Raw genomic sequence first — 22,122 nt, 5'->3', positions numbered from 1 at the left:
TCAGAGCCCAAAGGCCCGGGGAAGGTCTTCCAAAAGGGAAGTTCCTATCTGTTCTCCGGTTGCTCCCGGGAGAGGGCCGTGACTTGGAAGGTCCCTCAACGTCTTGAGCCTCAGTTTCCTCATCTATGAGGTGAGGACGCCTGAATTCCTGGGGAGCCTTCCAGCTCCCAGCGCGTGTGAGTCCCTACGCGGAACCCGTGGCAGCCTGCGCTGGGGGGACAACGCGGCTCCGCATCACCGACAGGCCTGAGGCCACGGGGTTGGCGCCCAGCCCGGCGGCCACCTGGCCCTGGAGAATCCGCGGGGGCCCAGCTTCTCAGGCCTCATTCGGGACCGGGGCCTGCGGTCGGGGTAAAGGCAGAGCTCACTCGTGAGCGCTTCTGAGCTGGACCTCCACCGGCACTTAGTAACCCGTGTCCACATTTCCTTCGTCGTCAACGCGGTTAAGCAGACTCGCAGACTGGGAGGCGAGGAGGTGGGGCCGCGGGCGCGCGCCCGTCCCAGAAGCCTCTTGGCTTAGCCGGCGGCCGTTCACACCGCTTCCGGCCGCGCGGGGTACTCTGGGGCGCGTAGTCCCCGGCGCGCCCGAGGCCGGGCTGCCATTGGCTGGAACGCGGCTCCGGCAGGGGCCGTCACGTGATGTTTGGGTGCCCGTCGCCGCCCCTCCCGCCGTGAGCCCGCGGAGCTCACCCGCGAGCCACCCAAGCCCAGGTGAGGTGGCGGCGATGGAGTAGGGTCGGGCTGGGTGGGGGCGGCGCGGGGACGAGGCGGCCGGTCGAGGACCCGTGACTCGAGGCCGGCGGTGGGAGAGGGGGCAGCGAGGCGGGAGGGGCTCGCGGGAGGCCCTGCGGGGGGCGGGGCCGCGCTCGGGGCGGGGGGCGGGGGCGGGGCGGCGCAGAGGGCGGGCCCAAGGGGAGAACTGGGCTCCCAGCCGCAGGCCCCGGAGTGCGGGCGTTTGCTGGACCGGCCTCCTCAGCCCCGCGGCGGGTCCCTGGAGCACTCCCAGGTCGGCGGGCTCCGGTTTGCGCAGCGGGTGCCCGCGCCTGGAGGACAGCGCCGCCCGGGAGCGCCCCAGAGCCCACTTGTTGGGTGCCCGGAGTGGTCGGCCGCTGCTCAGCGAGCGAAACCCGCCCTCAAGCCTGAGCTGGAGACTCTCACCCCGAGTGCTTTCGCCTCTGCTCCTTTCCTCCCCTTCTCCAAGTTGTAAAAACGTGCCTCTTGGAAACCCGGGGCCAGGGACATTCCCCTAGAAGCTCCCCGGTGACCCTGATCTGTGCAGCTCCGGTGAAAACTCTTCAGGGGCCTCCTGTTGTTTGTTGACGGGCGTCTCACTACTACCCTGACCCGTGGAGCTTCGTCTGCAATGTCCTGTACGGTGGCCACTTGGTACTCATGGCTGTTTAAATTGACCTTAAAATGAAGGATTCAGGTCTTCATTCCAATAGCGACATTCCAAGCGCTTAAAAACCAAAGTGCTTCATTCCAACAGCGACATTTCAAGCGCAGCCAAAGTGGAGTTCTGTGGGCTAGAGTGCTGCTCTTTTGCCCTCTAGTCCTGCCAGGTGCCATTCCAGCCGCACTTGGCACCCTTTCCTCCCTCATCTGCAGCTTGCTTACTTTTCTTCTCTTTGTTCCTGGCCTGGATGGCAGTCCTCCTCCTCCAGGTCTGAGCTCACCTGTTAGGGGCTCACCATCCTGACCTCTCTCTCCCAGTGTTTCCTGTCTCAGGTTTTGTCTCATCTTCCCAGCACTTCACTTTTGTCATTGCCACTTCTCTGCTAGTTTTCTGTTTTATCTTCAGTGTCTGCGAGGCAGGGATTTGGGTTGCTGCTTGACCCCAAGGTGGATGCAGATGAAGTTCGGCAGTACTGGAGGACTTACTGGACCTAATTTGTAGGTCCTCAATAGAAATCTGGTGCAGACCATGCTTGGACATGGGGCAGTACAGGATCAGGAGCCAAGTTGTGATTAGAGCTGGCTGGGGAAGGCTGGCAAATCTGAGAAGGCTTCCTAGAGGAGGTTGAGCTTTAGCTGGGTTACTTTCCTCCTTCCCTATCCTCTGCTAGCCTGCCCCCATAAACAGCTGCAGCCTGAGGCTGCTCGGACAGAGTCAGGGTGCGCTTCTAGACACAGGCCCTTGATCTGGGGTTTATAGGCTTGTGGGCAGACAGGTGTCCTTAGGTGCCTTCCATAGCTCCCTTCTGCTTGCATGGTGAAGGCTGGGATCTGACTCCTGCCTATGGCCTCAGCCATGTCTTCTGGTCCTTGCTTTATGTGCCCACAGTGTAGATACCTTGTCTCCTGAATGCTCCACAGCTTTCCTCATCGGCATGTATGTGACCGTGCCAAGTGTTCTGCTTGGAATGCCCCTGTACTTCAGGTTATTCCCCACACCCACCTGCCATTCCCTGAAGTGAAGGCATCTTTACCTTGGTCATCCTATGTCTTGAGTACCTAGCCCCATGTGTAGAGCAGGGTAGGCACCCTGGTTTTGATGGGTGAAAGTGGTTGTATATGGCAGCAAGGAGAATGCAGTAAAAAGTGCAGGTGTGGAAATTTACAACTTGGGGAAGCTGGAAACAGGAGGTGGTAATTCACCTTCCAGGTTGGGAGAAATGCTCACAGACCTGACCACGGTGTATCAGGCCATTAGCAACAAGGCTGACAAGCATGTGCAGAAGCCTGAGAAAGGGTTTGGAGCTAGGCCAGGTGGCTCTGCAAGGTCTGGTTAGCCAGTAGGGATAGTGTGTGTCCTGCAGGTGATGGCACTAACAATACTAGCCCCCACCTGATGCCAGGCGACCGGTAACTCATAAACCTGCACAGTAATCCCAGGAGGAGGACCTGCTATTATCTCTGTTTCTCAGATGAAGAGGCTGAGGCACAGAATGGTGAGTTGTGTAAATGGCAAGTGCTGAGACGCCATTTATCCAGCCCCAGACGTACATGCTGCTTTTGGGGAGTTGGGGCATTTTATTGCTGTGAATGGTGTTTGGGAATATTCACAGTGTGGGAACAGTTAGCAGCTAAGGCTGAGGCTTGCTTTTGTTAATGCACACAGGCATATCTGTGGCTACTGGGTTTTTTTTTTTTTTTGGTCATGTTATTTGCTACACAGGTGGATTTTGACCTTTGTGGCTAAGTTCAGCTGTCATTCTTATGTTCTTTAAAGTATGGTTTTGTGCCCTGTCAATGATAATGGACTTGTTAGCACTCTGAAAGAAGATCCCTCTGGGCGGGCTTGCTTTCTTTTCTTTCTCACCCATTGGTAGCACTCCATTGGTAGAGTGCTATGGCGTCATAGCTCACAACAACCGCAAATTCCTGGGCTGAAGCCATTCACTTGCCTCAGACTCCCGAGTAGCTGGGACTATAGGCACCCACCACAATGCCTGGCTATTTTTTAGAGATGGGGCCTTGCTCTTGCTAAGGCTGATCTTGAACTTGTGAACTCAAGCAATCAATCCACGCACCTTGGCCTCCCAGAGTGCTAGGATTACAGTTATGAGCCACTGCACCCGGTCCTAGGTACAGCACTTTCTGCTGTGATGCTCAGCTCCCAGCAGTCTGCCAAATCTATGCATGGGGAGTCGGTACCTCAGAGACAGTGGAGAGAAGGGGCGAGCAGGAAAGTGGAAGACATGTGGCTTGTGTTATCTTCTCTGGGGACGTCACCTTTGTTTGTTCAGTGTCAGTTCTTACATGTGGCTTTTTGCTCTGTACTCAAAGCATCCTTGTCCTATCCCAGGTGGATACATTGAGGCAGCAGTGGGGAATTGTCATTCCCGGTTCTTACTGAGGAGCATGACGCTGTGCGGTCACTTCTCAGCTTCCCATGTGCTGCCCCACCCCTAGGGGAGCCAGCTCTGCATGTCCAGCTGTGGCCCCAGGCCTAGGAGTGGACGCCTGGTGTATGTTAAGACATGAGGGGGCATGACAGCTGGCCTGAGCTCGGCTGTTCTGCTCGCCCATGCCCTCTGTTAGTGCTGCGTTTTAGAGCCAGTGGAAGCTCGGAGGCAGAGTCCTCTTGGCCCAAGTCATCTGGCACAGAAGGACTCCAACAAGGACAAGCCAGGTCCCCTGGACTGTTTTCCGAAGATGCAACACGGCAGAGTGTCTTTCTCTGTAGAGTTGTGCTGGGGTGGTAGCTCCTGGGGAGGCCTCCCTTCAGGGTGCCCTGTCTGCCACCCAGTGCTGTCCTCATACCTGTCACAGCCTTTCTGCTCAGCCTTATCCCAGCTTGGGATTCGCTCATCAGCTTGAGGTTTACTGAGCCCAGGGCAGGAGTGAGAGTGACTCTGTGCTTGCCTTTAAGCCCAGGTGACACTGGTCAAATCCCTTCCCCCACTTTTGGCACACCCCAGGCTTAGGAGGGCCCCCTTAAGACTTGAATCAGCTTGGTGGCTGCTGCAGGCAACTGGGCAGTCTCCTGGGGTGGGGTTCCTGTGTGGACAGGACCACTGGCAGGGCTGCCCCAAGATGTGGACTGCTCTGTGAAGACATGCTCAGGTCAGCAAGCAGGATGGGGGCTGCTCTGCAGGCTTTCCCGGCCTTGCCAGGAACACTGCTGTCACCTTGCACAGTGGGGTCATAATGAGTGGTCAGGAATGGGGCAGAGAGAGGGGTGTTGAGCTCTGGCCATGTGTGGCTGTGGGCAGAGCTGGGCTTCCAGTAGATATCTGGGAAGGGATCATGGGTTCTAGGGAGGCTCGAGCTGCACCTAGAGAACCTGGAGGGGGCGTGGGGGGGGGGTCAGAGTGGCTGCTCCAGCTAGTGGGAGACCAGGAAAGGCACAGCTCTGTGGAGGGCCTGGAAGGGCCCTGAGCTGCCGTGCTGAAGCAGGATGGGGAGGACTGGACACATGCAGAGTGGAGCAAAGCTCTGGGGACTGGCCTCACACCCAGGACTGTGGTTGGAGCCTGCAGGCCTGGCCCCCATGCCACGACATCGTGTGGCTGGGTGCTTGTAGTGGCAGCAGCGCTGTCAGCCCCTCCTTGTATTGATGGGCTAGCCAGGCAGCTGACTGCCCGGCCTGGTGGCAGCGGCTGCTAGTTAACTCATAACCTTGGGCTCCGGCTGTAGGAGAGAGTGGCCCTGCTCAGTGTGGAAGTGATAGTATAGAGTCAGGTAGTCACACTGGCCATGAGAGTCCCTGGCTGGGTTCTCCAGTCCAATAAACCTTTATTTTTTTTTCCACTGGATCAATGGAAGATTGTCTTATTTTCTGCCTCTGATTTCCCCCGAGGGAAGGCCTGGGCCCCAGCCCTGATTTACATAGTGTCCAGGTGTGGACATGGCCTGGCTGCATTTCTGCTGTGGGATCCTGGCCCATGTCAATTAACCGCCTGGCCTGAGTCCTAACCTTTTGTGGCATGAGTCTGATCCTGTAGCTTCCTGGGATGTGGTGGCATTGTGTCCATCTCAGAAACACAGACGCTCAGGGCCCTTTGGGAGGGCTATCACCAGAGGGGCGCAGGGAAGAGTTCCCAAGGCATAAAATGGGGAATGTGGCAGGTGAGGGGCTAGAACCCTTCTGAGATCCTTGGGCTGCCTCCTGCTCCAGATATTTGCTTTTAGGTGGGTCAGTGGGAGTATAGTAGACTGGCCACCATCACTGGGGGTCATCCCTGTGATAATCACACCACCTGCTGACCAGCAGGTATCTGCTGGGCACCTCGCGGATAGGTACCTTCTTTGTATTTCTCAGATCAGGATGCTTCCTAGGTTTGAGTAACTTACCTAAAGTCACAGGGCTAATAAGTGACCAGCCATGCTTGAACCCCAGGGTTCTGACCACAGAGCCCATACTGCTGACTGCTCTGCTACTTCCTGGGAGGACCAGACTGGAAGGAGCTATACAGATGGGAAGATGTCCTGTGAGTCAGAGGATGGTATTAGTAATGGTGGCTGCTATGCTAAGAAAGGCTCAGCCCTGTCCCCCCAAACCCTGCCTGGTGCCATTCTAAAGAGAGCATGGCAGACTCGAGGGGTGTAGGGGTCTAGACCTGGGTAGAGGGGAGATGCTGGGTGTTGAGCGGTCTTGTTCCCTGTGAGGCTAAGCGTGAGGGTGGAGTGGAATGAACTCACTGGGGCTGTGACTGGCACTCCCATCTGCCTGTGCCTGTTGTGCCCTTCTGTCACCTAAGCCTGACCTGGGCACAGTGTGAGGGGTGCATTTATGGCGAAGGAGGAAGGTGGTTGTGGTCTGGGGAAGTAAAGAGCAGGTGTTCTGAGGGGCCAGAGCATCAGTCTCTGGTCAGGGAACCATGGACAGCAAAAGCCACAAGGGGACTGCCTTGGACGGAGGAAAAGGGGTGTAACCCGCATCCCTCCTGCCCCTTCCCTGGCCAGAGGAGAAGGGGTACAACCTGCAACCTCCCTGCCCTGGACAGAGAAGGGGTACAATGCGCATACCCCCGGCTCTTGCCCTGGACAGAGGAGAAGGGGTGCAACCCGCAACCTCCTTTCCCTGGGCACCTTTGGCTGCCCTCTACCCGGATACATAATCCATTCTAGCCAAGTATTTGGAAAGGGACGTATTTTTAAAATAGAAGGCCAGAATGAATTTCCGTAAACAACACAGTACAGCAGCTCCTTCCTGGCCTGGCTGGCCTCAGTGCAGGCTTTAGGAGCCGTGCTAATGAGGGCTAGTTTCATTACTTGGAGACTGACCTCCTTCCCCTGCTGCGTCACCCCCAAGGAAGGTGCCAATGAGCATGGGCTGGGTCGGGGGAGTGGGAATTGAGGTTGGGGAGGACATCAGGTTCTGCTGCTTCTTGGTGCAGGATCCAGAAGGTCTCCGATTGTAGGGTGTTCTCGCTGGTCTGCAGAGAGCCTGGTGAGCCGGGGCTTCTTGGATTCACTCTTGATCTGGCTTATCTTGCCAAGGCGTGGAGCCCTGGCAAAGGTCTTTCCTCACAACATAAAGGCTGGCTCTCTCACTTGGTGCGTGCCACTTTTCCTGGGCTTTTCAGCCTCTGGGAAAGCTGCCTGTCCCGTCCCAGTGTCTCTGCTGGGGCTACCCCTCTGCCCGGAAGGGCCCAGCTGGTGACCTCATCTTACTATTCAAGGCTCAGCTCCTTGCTGCCTTTAAGCAGCAGCCCCCATCCATCTGACTACAGAGTGGGCACCATGGCTGGGCCTGGCGTTTGCTGACTTGTCCGTGGAAGGCAAGGCAGAGAGAGGGGAAAAGACTCCTGAGAATGTCTCAGAGTGGCTCATCCTTGTGGCATTGCAGTTGATTCTGTGTCCAGGGCCCCACCCAGGAACCTGCATAGGGAGTGCACAGTGAACATGCGTGTAGGCACCAGGGCCAGCTCTAGGAGCTGCCCCACGCTGGCTCTTTGTTTTGGCTGCTTACCCACTGAGGCTCTCTGGGCACCCGGCTCAGTGGTTTCCCTTAACTCCTGGGGACTGCAGATCTGTTTCTATAATGTTGTCACTTCAAGAATGTTATCAAAATGCATTCATGTAAGTATGTGACCTTTGGGGATTGGTTTCTCCATGCTCCATAATTCCCTGGAGAGTTCTCCAGCCGTTGCACATGTGGTAGTGGTTTCTTTTTATTGCTGAGTCTTATTCCATAGTGTGGTTGTACCACAATTTAATTATTCTAGAGTCCTTTTATTTTAGCAGTTAGAGGAATTCGGGGATTTCAAAGATAAAAACATAAGGAAGCATGCAGTAGGAAGTTAAGTCCCCCTCCCTGAGTGGTCCAGCTCTTATCTCTGTGGGTTGCCACAATTTTGAGTATCTCATGCAGCCAAGTGGTGTGTAACGTTTTGGTCAACAATAGGCCATGCACATGACAGTGGTCCATAAGATTATGATGGAGCTGAAAAATGTCTATCACTTAGTGACATGGTAGCATTGTAATGTCATAGCATAAGGTGTCACGTTTGTGGTGATGCTGATGTAAACCTATTCTCTGCCAGTCATGTGAAAGTGTAGCACACACGGGTATGTGCAATTATGTGCAGTTTACTCTACTTGTAAATGAAAAATGTACGAGTTTATATATTTACTATTCTTTTTATTATTTTAGATATTTATCATTTATTTTGAGTACATGTTCTACACTGGCAGGCCCTCAGGAGGCATCTGGAGGCAGGCATTGCTGTCCCAAGAGACGGCAGTTCCCGTGCGTTACCGCCCTGAAGACCTTCGGGTGGAACAAGATGTGGGGGTGGAGATGGTGATATGAAAGATCTTGACCTGGTGTGGGCCTGTGCTAAGGTGTGGTTCTGTCTTAATTTGCAACAAGAAAGTTTAAGAAGTAAAAAACGAAATAAAAATTTAAGAATAGAGCAAAGCTCCTAGGATAAGGATATAGAGAAAGAACATCTTTTTGTAAGGCTGTATAACATGTTTGCATTTTAAGGTATGTGTTATTACAGGGGTAAAAAGCTAAAAATATTAAAAATTCATAAAATAAAAATGTTATAGTGAGCCAAGGTTAATTTATTATTGAAGAAAAAAAGTTTTACAAATGGAGTATAGTGTAAGTATGCAAAGCCGTTGGTGTGCTCAGGTGTTACCATTTATTTAGAGTGCACATCGTCTACTTATTAAAAAGTCCTGGGCCTTTTCATCCATGCACCTGTCATTTGCTGACTTGCTCAGAGCAAGTTCCAGTCCTGCAGGCTCCATTCACAGTGAGTGCTCTGAGTAGGTGCGAGTTTTAGCTTCTTATGCCGTATTTTACTGTACCTTGTCCATGCTGAGGTGTGTGTAGATACATGCTCCCCTGTCCCTCCGTGCGACAGGCACAGGGGCTGCACCACCAGCCATAGGCTGCGCAGGTCTGTGCCCTGGAGCAGTCGGGTGTCCGGCCGGGGGCAGCAGGCTGCCTCGCCCAGACGGGTCCTGTCCCACCAGGTGGGTTGGCGTAAGTGCACTCTGCGACGTGTGCATTGAGGACAGAATGGCTAAGGACAGGTTTCTCTGAATGTGTCCTCATTGGTGGTGACAAATGACTGTATTCCCTTCCAGGGCTTTATTATACACATCAGATACAAATATATACATTTTTTCCTTTTTCTTTCACAAGTCATGTTATAACAAATTTCTACACCTTGTTCCCCTCCACTTAACAAGTGTTAATGTAACAAATAACATGAGGATCTTCCCATGTCCTCACAGTGTTCCTTTTATTGTTTTCTTTTTTTTTTTGAGACAGAGTCTCATTTCGTCACCCTCAGTAGAGTGCTGTGGCGTCATAGCTCACAGCAATCTCAAACTCTTGGGCTCAAGTGATTCTTTTGCCTCAGCCTCCCGAGTAGCTGGGACTATAGGTGCCCGCCACAATGCCCAGCTATTTTTGGAGATGGGGTATTGTTCTTGCTCAAGCTGGTCTCAAACCTGTGAGCTCAGGTAGTCTACTGGTGCCAGCCTCCCAGAGCGCTAGGATTACAGGTGTAAGCCACACTGTGCCTGACCCCTTTTTTTCTTTTTGACAAATACAGATTATTACGTGGTGGGACATGCCCAAATTGATTTAATAGTCCTCTATTGATGGAAGTTTAGGTTATTTTCAATTTTTTCCTATTACCAAATGAATAACCTTGTTAATATGCCATTCTGCATGTGTAAGTACAAGATGCATGTGGAATAAATGCTCAGAAGAACAAGTGCTGGGTCAAAAGGTGCACACTGTCATTTGGTGAACCCTGCAGAATTACCCTCCAGAGGGAGCATGCCATTTTATGCACCTGTGAACAATTGTTATTGACTGCAGTCACCATGCTGTACAATATATCTCTTGAACTTAATCCTCTTATCTAACTGAAATTTCATTTCCTTTGACTAATATCTCCCCTTCCTCAGCCTCTGGTAACCACCATCCTTCTCTACTTCTGCGAGATCAACTTCCGTAGATTGCATGTCTGAGTGAGACCATGCGCCGGGTCCCTCTGGCCTGGCTTACTTCACTTAGCATCGTGTCTTCCAGGTTTATCCATGCAGTCACCATGGTAGCGTTTCTTCTTTAAGCCTGACTAGTGTGCCATTGGGTACGTGTACATTTTTTTATCCGTTCCTCTGTTGGTGGACACCTAGACGGAGTCTGTACCTTGGCAACTGTGAATAGTGCTGCAGTGAACATGGGGGTGGAGATTCTCTCTGCTTGCTGATTTCACGTCCTTTGGATAAATACCCAGTGGTGGGATTGCTGGATCATATGGTAGTTCTATGTTTACTATTTTGAGGAACTTCCATACTGTGAGAACATAATGGCTGTTCTAATTTACATCCCCACCGGCAGAGTGCACATGTTTCCTCTCCTGTACATCCTCACTAACACTTACTATCTTTCATCTTTTTGGTAACAGCCACTCCTACAGGGGAAGGATGAAGTGAAGCCATACATCATTGAGGTTTTAATTGGCATTTTCCTAATAATTAGTGATGTTAAACACCTTTTTAATGTCCCTGCTGGTCATTTGTTTTCTTTTGAGAAATAATCTATTCAGGACCCTTGTCCATTTTTAAATTAGATTTTTGTTTTCTTGCTGTGGAGTTGTGTTCCTTGTATATTATATTTTGAACATTAACCCCTCATCAGGTGTGTGGTTTGCAGATACTTTCCCCCCTTCCGTAGTTTGTATATTTACTCTGTTGACTGTTTACTTTGCTGTGCAGAAGCTTTTTAGTTTGGTATAATCCCATCTGTCTGTTTTCACTTTTGTTGCCTTTTTGGGTCGTATCCAAAAAAAATCATTGCCCAGACTCATGTCCTCAAGCTTTTTCCCATGTTTTCTTCTAGGAGTTTTACAATTTCACTCTTACAGTAAGTCTTTAATTCATTTGAAATATATGATATGAGGTGAAAAAGTTTCATTCTTTTGTGTGTTGAGAAGCAGTTTTCTTAGCACCATTTATTGAGAGTGTCCATTTCCCATTTTGAGTTCTTTTGTCTAAAATCACTTGACTATAAATTGGTGGATTTATTTCTGGGTTCACAATTGTGTTCCATTAGTCTATGTGACTTTTTATGCCAGCACCATTCTGTTTTGATTATAGCTTTATAGTATATATATATTTTTTCTTCTATATTTAATTTATTAAGAGTCTTGAAGTACTTATATATATATATTTATTAAATCATAGCTGTGTACATTAATGTGATCATGGGGCACCATACACTGGTTTTATAGACTGTTTGACACACTTTCATCACACTGGTTAACATAGCCTTCCTGGCATTTTCTTAGTTATTGTGTTAAGACATTTATATTCTACATTTACTAACTTTCACATGTACCCTTGTAAGATGCACCGCAGGTGTAATCCCACCAATCACCCTCTCTCTGCCCATCCTCCCCCCCCACTTCTCCCCATTCTTAGGTTATAACTGGGTTATAGCTTTCCTATGAAAGTCATAAATTAGTTTCATAGTAGGGCTGAGTACATTGGATACTTTTTCTTCCATTCTTGAGATACTTTACTAAGAAGAATATGTTCCAGCTCCATCCATGTAAACATGAAAGAGATAAAGTCTCCATCTTTCTTTAAGGCTGCATAATATTCCATGGTGTACATATACCACAATTTATTAATCCATTGGTGGATTGATGGGCCTTTTCCCATGACTTAGCAATTATGAATTGGGCTGCAACAAACATTCTGGTACAAATATCTTTGTTATAATGTGATTTTTGGTCTTCTGGGTGTATACCTAGTAGAGGAATTATACGATTGAATGGTAGATCTATTTTTAGATCTCTAAGTGTTCTCCAAACATCTTTCCAAGAGGAGTGTATTAATTTGCATTCCCACCAGCAGTGTAGAAGTGTTCCCTTTTCCCCACATCCATGCCAACATCTCTGGTCTTGGGCTTTTGTGATATGGGCTAATCTTAGATGGTATCTCAAGGTAGTTTTGATTTGCATTTCTCTGATGATTAAGGATGTTGAGCATTTTTTCATATGTCTGTAGGCCGTGCACCTGTCTTCTTCAGAGAAGTTTCTCTTCATGTCCCTTGCCCAGCCTGTGACGGGATCACTTGTTTTTTCCTTGCTTATACGTTTTAGTTCTCTGTGGATTCTGGTTATTAAACCTTTGTCGGAGACATAACCTGCAAATATCTTCTCCCATTCTGAGGGCTGTCTGCTTGCTTTACTTACTGTGTTCTTGGCTGTGCAGAAGCTTTTTAGTTTGATCAGTTCCCAGTAGTGTATTTTTGAAGCTGCTTCAATTGCCCGGGGGTCCTCCTCATAAAATACTCACCCAGACCGATTTCTTCAAGGGTTTTCCCTGCACTCTCTTCTAGTATTTTTATAGTTTCATGTCTTAAGTTTAAATCTTTAATCCAGTGAGAGTCTATCTTAGTTAATGGTGAAAGGTGTGGGTCCAGTTTCAGTCTCCTATAGGTTGCCAATCAGTTCACCCAGCACCATTTGTTAAATAGGGAATCTTTTCCCCACTGAATTTTTTTAATTGGCTTGTCAAAGATCAAATAATGGTAAGTAGCTGGGTTAACTCTTGGTTCTCTATTCTGTTCCATACATCTACCTCTCTGTTTTTGTGCCAGTACCATGCTGTTTTGATCACTATCAATTTATAGTATAGTCTGAAGTCCGGTAGCATGATTCCTCCTGCTTTGTTTTTATTTCTGAGTAATGTCTTGGCTTTATAGTATATTTTAAATCATTTTCTTTGTTCTCAGGAATTTTACTCTTTCCATTGTTATTATAGGGAATCTTTTCTTCTATTTTCTTCTGTGTTTATTGTATGCATGTGTAAATACTTTCGATTTCTCAGTACTAGTTTTGTTTCTTTCTACGTTGCTGAATCATTCGTGTCTTGTTTCTAATGGATTATTGTGGATTCTCCAAGGGTTCATCATGTCAACTGCAAATAATGATAGTTAACTTTCTTCTTTCCAGGTTTGTACTCTAGTTTATTTCCCTTATCTGACTTTGTGGGCTGGGTCCTTCAACATCGTGGTAAACAGTAATGGTTATAGCAGGCGCCCCTTTGCTATGTCTATGGCGTTGCCTTATTAAACAGAATGTAGCTTTGGATCAAAATAGGTATGTTAAAGAAGAACCTATATTATTGAGTATTTTCTTTTCTAAAAAATCAAGAATCATTGTTGAATTTTGTCAACTGCTTTTAAAGAAATTCATCTTTGGGATGATCATAGTTTTTCTTAGCTATGTTAACATGGCAGATGGTACAATTGGAGTTGCTCTTAGTGAAACGTTCTTAAATTCCTTCAATGTACTTCACTTGGTCTGATATACGTGTATAATTCTTTTAATCTGGTGACTGCTTTCTGCTGATATTTAATTGGTTGTTTATATATTGCTCTTTGTAAGTGAGGTTGGTTTATAGTTTTATGTGTGCACTTTTTTTTTTTTTTTGGTTTACTGTCAGTATTACACTTGCTTCATAAAAGATAGTATAGAACCTTTATTTCTTATTCCATCCTCTGGAATAGTTTAATAGCACTGAATTTCCTGGTCTTTAAAAGGTGGTTAGAATTCCCCTGTGAAACGTTTTGGGCCTGGTGCTTTTTTGGTTTTGTGTTGAAGAGGGGAATTCTCTTATGCTTTTTTATTTATTATTTTCCTTGTGGAAATTGTTCTGTTTAAAAATATTTAATTTAATCGTTCTGTTCATTTTAAACGGAACAATTAAACAGTTTTGGAACTTTTCTTAGATCAATTTTGTAAATTATATTTTCTTAGAAAATTATCAATTTCATCCAGTTTGTCAAATTTATTCATGTAGACCTGAGTGAAATAATTTCTTATGACTCTTTCAATTTCTTTGGCTTCTGTGCCTTATTTCCCTCTTATTTGCTCTGTTATTTTTTTGGTTGGGTCAGCCAGTATTTTCTTTTTGTTGTCTCAATTTTTCTTCAAAGATTTATCTTTTAGATATACTTAGTAAATTAATTGTCCTGTTTCTCTGCTTTTTGACTCATTACTTTTTGCATTCATAATCTCGCCTACTTTTCCTCAGTTCATCTTCTCACTCATTTTCTGAATGTTTGATGTGAATGCTTGATTCATTTGTTCACATATTTTTTAAAAAATATTTTGTAGGATTGATGCTTAAGTTTGATGGAGTACATTTTTCTTCTCATTGCTATCTAAAAATTCTCTGATTTTGGTTTGTATTTTTCTTTTTGGTCCAAGAGTTATTTAGGAGCAAGTTTTTTTTTTTTTTTTTTTTTTTGTTGTTGTTATTGTTGGTTTGAGTGTCACTCTTTTGCCCTGGGTAGAGTGCTGTGGGGTCATCATAGCTCACAGCAACCTTAAACTCCGGGGCTCAAGCAATCCTCCTACCTCAGTCTCCTGAGTAGCTAGACTGCAGAAGCCACCACCATGCTCAGCTAGTTTTTCTATGTTTAGTAGAGATGGGCTCTTGCTCTTGCTCAGGCTTATCTTGAACTCCTGGGCTCAAGAAATCCACCCACCTCAGCCTCCCAGAGTGTTGAGATTACAGTTCTAAAATTGTCCACCCAGCAGCAAGTTTTACAATTTCCAAGTAGGGGATCTTTTGATTTCTTGGTTTTGTTGCTTTCTGTTTTAGTTGCATTTTGGTGAGAGAGTATTGAGTATTCTCTTTTTCAGTTCTGGGTTTCAGGAGATTTTTTTTTTTTTTTTTTTTTGTGGGCCCTAATAGGAAGTCAGTTTTCATCACTTTTTCTACTGGGGCTTGAAAAGAAGATGGAGTTTCTATTTTGGGTTTACAGAGGTTTGATGTGTCTATCAATAGATTTTACCACTTAATTGTTATTTAGGTCATATGTTATCCTTTTAGTGTTGTCTCTTGTTTTCTTGTGGACCAAGAGGGATGAATTAGTCTCGGCTGTTGGTATGTTTCTGTCTGTTTCTCCTGGTTGGCTTCTGCAAATGTTGGTTGCTATGTTATCTGGTGCATAGCTATTTATAACTATTACATTTTTATTCTGAAGTGCATTTGTTAATATTAAAGTGCCCTTCTTTGTTTCATTTCTACCTTGTCTAACTATGAGGTCATGATTAGTGCTTTTTTGAGTTCATGTTTTTTGGTGTATCTTTGCCCATTCTTTTGTGTTAATCCTTCCCAATTATTTTAAATGTGTCTTTTATATGTTGCATAAAGTTGGGTTTTGCTTTGTGATTCAATCTGAGAAGCTTTTTCCCCTTGTGCTAGTTAAATTGAATTAATGTACACTTATTAGTAGCTCAGTTATATCTGACTTTAGTTCTGAGGTGTGTGTGTAAGTTTTTCACTCTATGGTCTGTCTTCTTTTTTGTTTTACATTTTTGTTTACATGGGTCCTTGGATATTTAGAAGAGTCTGTACCTTTGTCAGTATGGGATATTACAATAAAATCTCACAGAATGTCATATAATGACTGTAGCACTCTACATCTGTAGGGATCATTTATTAAGTAACTTGTATGATAAGCAGAATAATGTCCCTGTTCTCCTAGATAGCCACACTCTAATTCTCTGAGAGAATGTCACGTTGCATGGTAAAACAGGACTTTGCACATGTAAGGGTGTGGATGTTAAGGAGGATTGATTATCCTGGTTTACCTGGGCAGACCTAGCACAGTTACTTGAGCCCTGGAAAGCAGAGAACTTTCTTCAGTGAGAATTGAGAAAGATGTGGTGAGGGGGACATCAGAGAGGTCCTAAGAGTGAGAAAGCTCTTCTGGTTCGGTAATGCAAGGACTGCGGAGGGCTCTGTGAGCTAAGGGTAGTCCCAGCAAGGAGATAGGGACCTCAGACCTACAACCACCAGACCACCAGAGCCCGGTTCTTCCCAAGCCCAGAGTTGTTTCCCCTGAGGCTCCAGGAAGGAATGCAGCCCACCTGGACTTCTGACTTGCACAAACTGTTAAGGAGCAAATTTGTGATTTAAGCTGCTAAATCTCCGGCAATTTGATATGTTAGCTGGTGGAAACTAATGAACCTTCTATGCATAATTACAAAATTGATATATTTTGCTTTCTTCCTCCTCTAACCCAATTTTAGTCAACAATAGTACCTTTCTCAGTGTTTGCCTTTACACTATTAAATCTACTTGTATTTTTGTTATTGAAATGTCAGCTTTAAATTATATCTCTTGACTCAAGTTGTTACTGATGAAGCAATGAGCTAATTATCCTACCTCTGCTTCTTTTCCTTCCTAGATTTTATTAGCTGAGTCATTACTGTGTAGTCAGGGCATCTGTCCTACCACCATAAGCCCACACTTGTCTTAGTCTTACGTCTGTGGGCAGATGGAGTCCATGCTCATCGATAACGTCTTCTCTGTCCCCTTTTCATTGGCTGAGGTTTTTTGTGGAGGTGTTTTCTCAGAATGGTTGATGGGAATGGTCCCTAAATGCTGCATGTTCAAAGCTGTGGGTTCTTGGCCCTTGGGATAGTCTGAATGTTGGCGGAACCCTTGGTCAGTCTGTCATCCTTTGACTGCCTTATAGATAATCACTGCACTGTCTTCTGACTTTGAATGTTGTTTTGGAGGAATCGGAGGCCTGCCTGGTTCTTCTCTTTACAAGTGATTTAATTTCTTTTTTCCCCATCACATTTTGTTCACTTTTATTGTCTTTATCATTTGTGATACTTTTAAAATTGAATTGTTTGTTTTTGTGTTGTTAAGAGTTAACAACTCTTGTTGTGTTGTTAAGTATTCTAGGTGTTAACCCCTTAACAGATGTGTGATTTGCAAGCTTTTCTCCCCTGTTGGTGAGCAATCTTTTCATTCTGTTGATAGTGGACTTTGATACACAAGGGTTTTTGATCTAGATAACATCCCACTTTCTACTTTTTCTTTTGTTGTCTGTGTTTTGGTGTCTTACCTGGGGAACCGTCACCAAATCCCAATGGCATGAAGCTTTTTCCCTGTGTTTTCTTTTTTGAGTTTTATAATTTTGGTTTCTTACATTTAAGTCTTTGGTACATTTTAAGACAGATTTTGTATGTGGTTGAGTGTCTAATTTCATTCTGTTGCATAGGGTTGTCCAGTCTTTCCAGTTTTCCAGCACCATTTCTTGAAAAGATGGCCCTTTCCCTATTGGATGGTCTTGGCATCTGTGTGGAAGATCCTTTGACCATGATCATGGATTGTTTCTGGGGTCTTTATCCTACAGGTCTATATGTCTGTCTTTATGCCTTACCATAATTGTTATTTTGGGAGATAGGACTTCGCTTTGTTGCCCAGGCTAGAGTGCAATGTCATAGCTCACTGCAACCTCAGACTCCTGGGATTAGGGGAGCCTCTTGCCTCAGCCTTCTGAGTAGCTGGGACTGTGGTGTGTGCCACCACGCCTGGCTAATTTTTAAATTTGTTTATGTTGCCCAGCTTGGTCTTCAACTCCTGGCCTCAAGTGCTTCTCTTGCTTTGGCCTCCCAAAGTACTGAGATAATAGAAATGAGCCACGTAGCTTTGTAGAGGGTTTTGAAATAAGGAAGAATGTGACCCTCAACTTCGTTCTTTGTTTTTTTTTTTTTTTTTTTTTTTAAGATGGTTTTGGCTGTTTGGAGTTTGCTTTTCATTTTGGAATGCATATTTTTTCCGGATCAGTTCTTTTTCAGAGTCCTCTGGCCCCCTTCTTAGAGAAGTAGGGATGGATGAAGTCATGGAGTTGAGTCTCTGTCCCCTCCATCAGTGCTGCCACTGCAGCAAACTGCTTCCTGCACAGGCAGCTGTCTGGGTGATTCTTGTGGAGCCTCAACTCCTCTGTTGGCTTTTCAGGGAGTGTCTGACACCAGCCCTCTTACCCTGTTTAGTTGCTGGTGGTATGGCAAAAACGGGCTTCCGAGTTCTTGGTGCTGGCTGTGCTCAGCGGCACATCTCTGTAGATGTCCCCTGAGACCAGCCCCGTGCTGCGCCCTATCTACGTCTTGAGTGGGCTCTGTTCCCACCTGTGAGTATACCCTGCCAGTGCTCTGCTGTTGCTAATGGCCCTGACCTGTGTTTTGGGGCCTGCAGTTGTAGTTGTTGTTTACTATTTTTTAATTGTAGTTGTTGTTTACTATTTTTTCTAAATTGAAAGTTTGAATTTTAAACTTTCAGCTTGTTAATTTGGAGGCAGCATTTTCCTCATTGCTTTAATGTGATTTCTAGAAGTGAGTAGGAAACAGTATGCTAGTGTATGTAGCCACACTCACATTTGAAGTCAGTTTCCTCACTTAAATAGCCTGCTAGAATAACCAGCATTAAGAAAGGGTCGCGTGGTTCAAATGCCTGTTCTGGTCCCTGTGCACAGCAGGCACTTAGCAAAGTCTTATCCGCATCCCTGCCCCTTCTGCCATATCAGTAAGGCCACCAGGCCTGGCAGAGCTGAGCTTGCAGCTGGGGGCAGGTGTGGGCACCACAGGGCTGTGAGTTGGGTGTGAACAGGCCAGCAGCCGGCTCAAGGCTGCTGCTTTCAGCACCATGGACAGCGTCCAGGCACTGTCTTGAGCTTGCAACAGGGATGGGACAGTGCTGTCCACCTGGCTGCCTCCCTCCCTGCTGGTCTTTGGGCGAGCAGCTGAAGGGCACAGGTCTGCCCTTGGTGCCCCAGCACTGGCCTGGCCTTCCCCTCAGTTCCAGACAGTGGGGGGGGGGCGGGGATCAGGGGAGTGGGTGTGGGTTTTTAGGGTGGGGGGGTCAGGGAGAGCTTGAGAGGAGGGGGAGTTGTGGATGGGCCCCCAGGAAGGAGTGGAGCAGAGAGGTTCTGGGAGTGAGAAAAGCACCTGGTGGTGATTAAACAGGTTTCTCAGTGTCACCTCATCTGTGAGGGTGGTCCAACAGCAGAGTTGCTCCTGTTTAATGGAGGGTCCCGGAAGCTTCAAGATGCTGAGGCTCTTACAGTGGGAACTGGGATCCCCAACCCTTGCTGTGCGTGCTTCTCCAAACCCCTTCTGGGAAAGTGCCTGCCCAGATATCTGCTGAAGTTGTGAACCGTTCATCCTGTTTGCACAGACACTCCTGCTCCAATGTGAGGGAGAAAGACCAGGCCACTGAAGTATCTGGAAGCTTTTGAAACTCTTAAAAACTGGTGGTATTCCTTCTACTCTGCACTGCTTGGGGGCACTGCTCAGCTGGGGCTATAGTTCCTCCACTGGCCACTGCCTGCTGCGTCCAACCACTTGTGTGCTGCTCTGGTCCAGCTCTTCACTACCATCTATAAAAGGGGAAGACTTCCATCCCCTTCTGTCCTGAGGTGGGCTGAAGTGGTTGCCCCTGCTCCTGAAGAGGGGTCTTGCCTTGGTCAGCCTATCAACCTGCTCAAGTTACTCCTATCTTAGAGCAAACTGACAGCCAGTCCCTGGCCAGCCTCCCTCCCAAGAGGGTGGAGAAGGTGGTTGCGGGGGGGTGGGGGGTGGCATGGTGTTGCCGGTTGTGGAGGACAGGGCCTGGGGTACTAACACTGGGGTTGACATGGATGGTGTGGGTGCCGATGTTATTTCCTGACATCTAGGAGGTTGCTTGTGGTGACAGGGAGACTGAGAGCATAGCTGTGCCTTGTGGGCACACCATGTTAATGGCAAGCCTGTCAGGAAGGGTGCACACCCACCGTTGCTTGGCCCCCATTAATGCAGCCATGTGGCTGTGCCCCTCCAGACCAGCTGCCCCCACCTGTGTTCCTCCAGCCTCACACACTACTGGCTATAGTGCTGAGCCTGTGCTGCTGCTGCCTCCTTGACCATGGCTGTCTCTGACCCTGGACAGTGAGGACCCTCAGGCAGAGCTCCCTCCCCTGGGCCTAGCACTATGGCTAGCATGGAGAAGCAGCTCTGGGGACGCAGAGGAGATAGGGTTATTTCCTGATAAGGATGCAGTTGGGGCGGCACTGGGGTATGTTATCCAGGTAGAGGGCCTGCGCTATGTGTTTGCCCTTTTCTCTATGACCAGAGGGCTCAGCTGTGCCCCAGCCAGCCTGCCCTGGAGACCTTCTCATCTTGCTGAGGTCACTGAGGACCTCTCTGGCCTCTCCCCAGAGGAGCTAGGCTGTGGATGCCCAGGTTTTGCAGCCTTTCATGCTCCTAGCCTGAATGGGTGGCTTCTCAGAGCGTGTGCTGTGGCCCAGTGGGCAAGGCCAGCATACCTTTGGCAGGAGAAGGACCTGGTTCTGCATTCCTCCTTGGCCTCTGGCCAGCACGGTGGCCTGGGGCAGGTTCTGACCTCTCTGAGCCTCAGCTTCCTGTCTGGGAAATGGCTCCTTTCTCCCCTGGAAAGCTGGGTTGTCTGGGAGGGTGTGCCTGGAGGAATGGGGGCCACATGCCCCTCCTCCCCATGGCCTGAAGATGACAGTGGTGGCCCTGCTGCTCCTCTGCCCCCTGCCCCCTGCTAGGCTCCTCAGTGCTAGGAGGTCTCTGCTTGAGGGTACAGCTGGTCTTCCTGCCCCCTGCCCCGTGACTCAGGCATATCTCTTCTCTGCTGCTATCCTGGGGAGAAGGGACAGGCTGAGAGTGCAGGCAGCTGGCCGGGGGCAGAGACAGGCCTTCATGGGGAGAGAGGTTGGGGTTCAGTCAGTTCTGGCAGGTGGAGGAGGGAGAAGGGATGTGTTTGCTGGTGCTCTGACAGCCCTTTTGTACCTCAAGCCATCATTGCTTCTCCAGTCTGACCTGGGGGTTGTTCTGCGAGTTGCTGGGGGGTGCCTGGCTGGTGTCCTGTTTGACGTCAAGTTGAAGTTGCTATAACAACACTGATTCATGTAATTGCAGCTTCCCCCAGCTGGGTCTTCTCCTCGGGCTCTCTGTTGCATACAAGCACACTTACTCGTGCACGCACCCTTGCCACACATGGGGGCCTACCCATTTGGAGGCTGCAGAGGGCTGGTGCCAGCGGGGGCTTGGGGGCTCGGGGACCTGGGCACTCCAGGCCTGCCTACCTCAGCGCCGTGCTGCCGAGCATCTGGCCTCTGTGTGTGGGGGTATCAGGTACCAGTCAAAGGAGGGGGTGGCACCTACTCTTGAGGGGGCACTGGGTGGCATCTGGGAGTGGGAAAAGCCAGGCTGTGTGACTCAGTATCCCCCACATGCAGGATGAGTGGTGGTGCCCACGGGTGCTGACTGTTCCCGAGGCCGAGGCAGGCATGGCTTGTCCTCTGCTCTGTTTGTGGCTGGCCAAGGAGGCCTAACTGTGGGGAGGTGGTGGTGTACGCCTGGGTCGCCAGTGGGTGGGGACTGGCCCAGAGCTGCTGCTGGCGCTGCTGAAGGACGTGAGAAGGCTGTGCAGCCTGTTATGCAGCTTCTCTTGCTGTGTTGTGCCCTGTAAGGACTTTCCCTCTCCCACCTGCTCTGGCTCCAGCACAAGCTGAGCGTCCCACTTTTGCCCCTCACTCCCACTAGGCAGGCATGCTCTGTAGTCTGCCAGCAAGGGCCAGTGGCTTGGGGACCAACTTCTGTCTCTGCCAGTTGCCCTGAGCTCCCCGACACCCTGACCTCCATCGCCGTGTCATAGAAGGGATGAAATGTCAGCCCGGACCCCAGCCCCCTGTGCCCACTGGGAACTGTTGAGCACCTCACTGTCCTGGGCACCTGTTGGCCCGGCCATGGGACTTAGTCATTTGTTCTGGGGACATTCACTGAGTGGGCAGGCACTAGTGAAGGGAGGTGGCTAAAATGTGGCCTTGGGCTGTCCTGGCCTGTTAGTGTTTCCCCAGTGCCTTCGTAGTCGAGGCCCAGAGTCAGAAGGGACTTCTGAAGGAGTGGCTTTCCGCAGAGTCTGGCCCTGAATGGGGCAAGCCTCTCCAGCTGGGTCCTATGTAAGGGCCTGGGCCACTGTGTGCATGGTTCGGATCTGAAGTGCAGGGCCGGGAGGCTGGGGCAGGGTCAGCCTAGGGTGACACTGGGAGGCTGAAGGGCCAGCTGTGGGGGTGGGTATGGAGTGATGGAGGAGGGGGGAAGGACTTTGGTGGGTTGTGAGGCATTTTTCTCTTTCTCTTTTAAAAAAGGCCTTATCTCCCTTTCCAAAAAGTAGTACCCATTCCTTGTAGAAAACTCAGAGGTGGTAGACAAAGGAAAGAAAGAGGAGGTCCCTTGTGGTCCCCGTCACAGGATGCTAATTCCCAAAGTTTTCTCCAGACCATTTTCTTTCCAGCCTTTTTTCTACTATGGGCATCTTATAAAATCGCAGCCTCACCCTGCAGCTTGTTTACAGGCTCCCCCAGGGGCAGGGCCACCT

The 22,122-nt window shown here is 48.5% G+C and overlaps 1 protein-coding gene across 9 annotated transcripts in view; it reads left to right on the top strand.

Annotated features, from left to right (window-relative positions):
• Window positions 1–653: 653 nt before the first annotated feature.
• Window positions 654–22,122, top strand: part of TSNARE1 (t-SNARE domain containing 1) — a 113,191-nt gene continuing 91,722 nt past the window's right edge. For 3 of the 9 annotated variants that reach the window (XM_053558518.1, XM_053558520.1, XM_053558519.1), the window contains exons 1-2: window positions 690–711; window positions 8,045–8,235. In XM_053558518.1, the coding sequence (XP_053414493.1) occupies window positions 8,200–8,235 (36 nt within the window). In that variant the 5' untranslated portion in view covers window positions 690–711; window positions 8,045–8,199. Of the gene's footprint in view, window positions 712–8,044; window positions 8,236–22,122 lie in introns of those variants that run through there. The other 6 variants (XM_053558523.1, XM_053558517.1, XM_053558524.1 and 3 more) reach the window with 4 other exon arrangements.

Source organism: Nycticebus coucang, chromosome 13, assembly GCF_027406575.1.
Source record: "Nycticebus coucang isolate mNycCou1 chromosome 13, mNycCou1.pri, whole genome shotgun sequence".
Lineage (NCBI taxonomy): Eukaryota > Metazoa > Chordata > Mammalia > Primates > Lorisidae > Nycticebus > Nycticebus coucang.
This window is presented reverse-complemented; position numbering and strand designations above follow the sequence as displayed.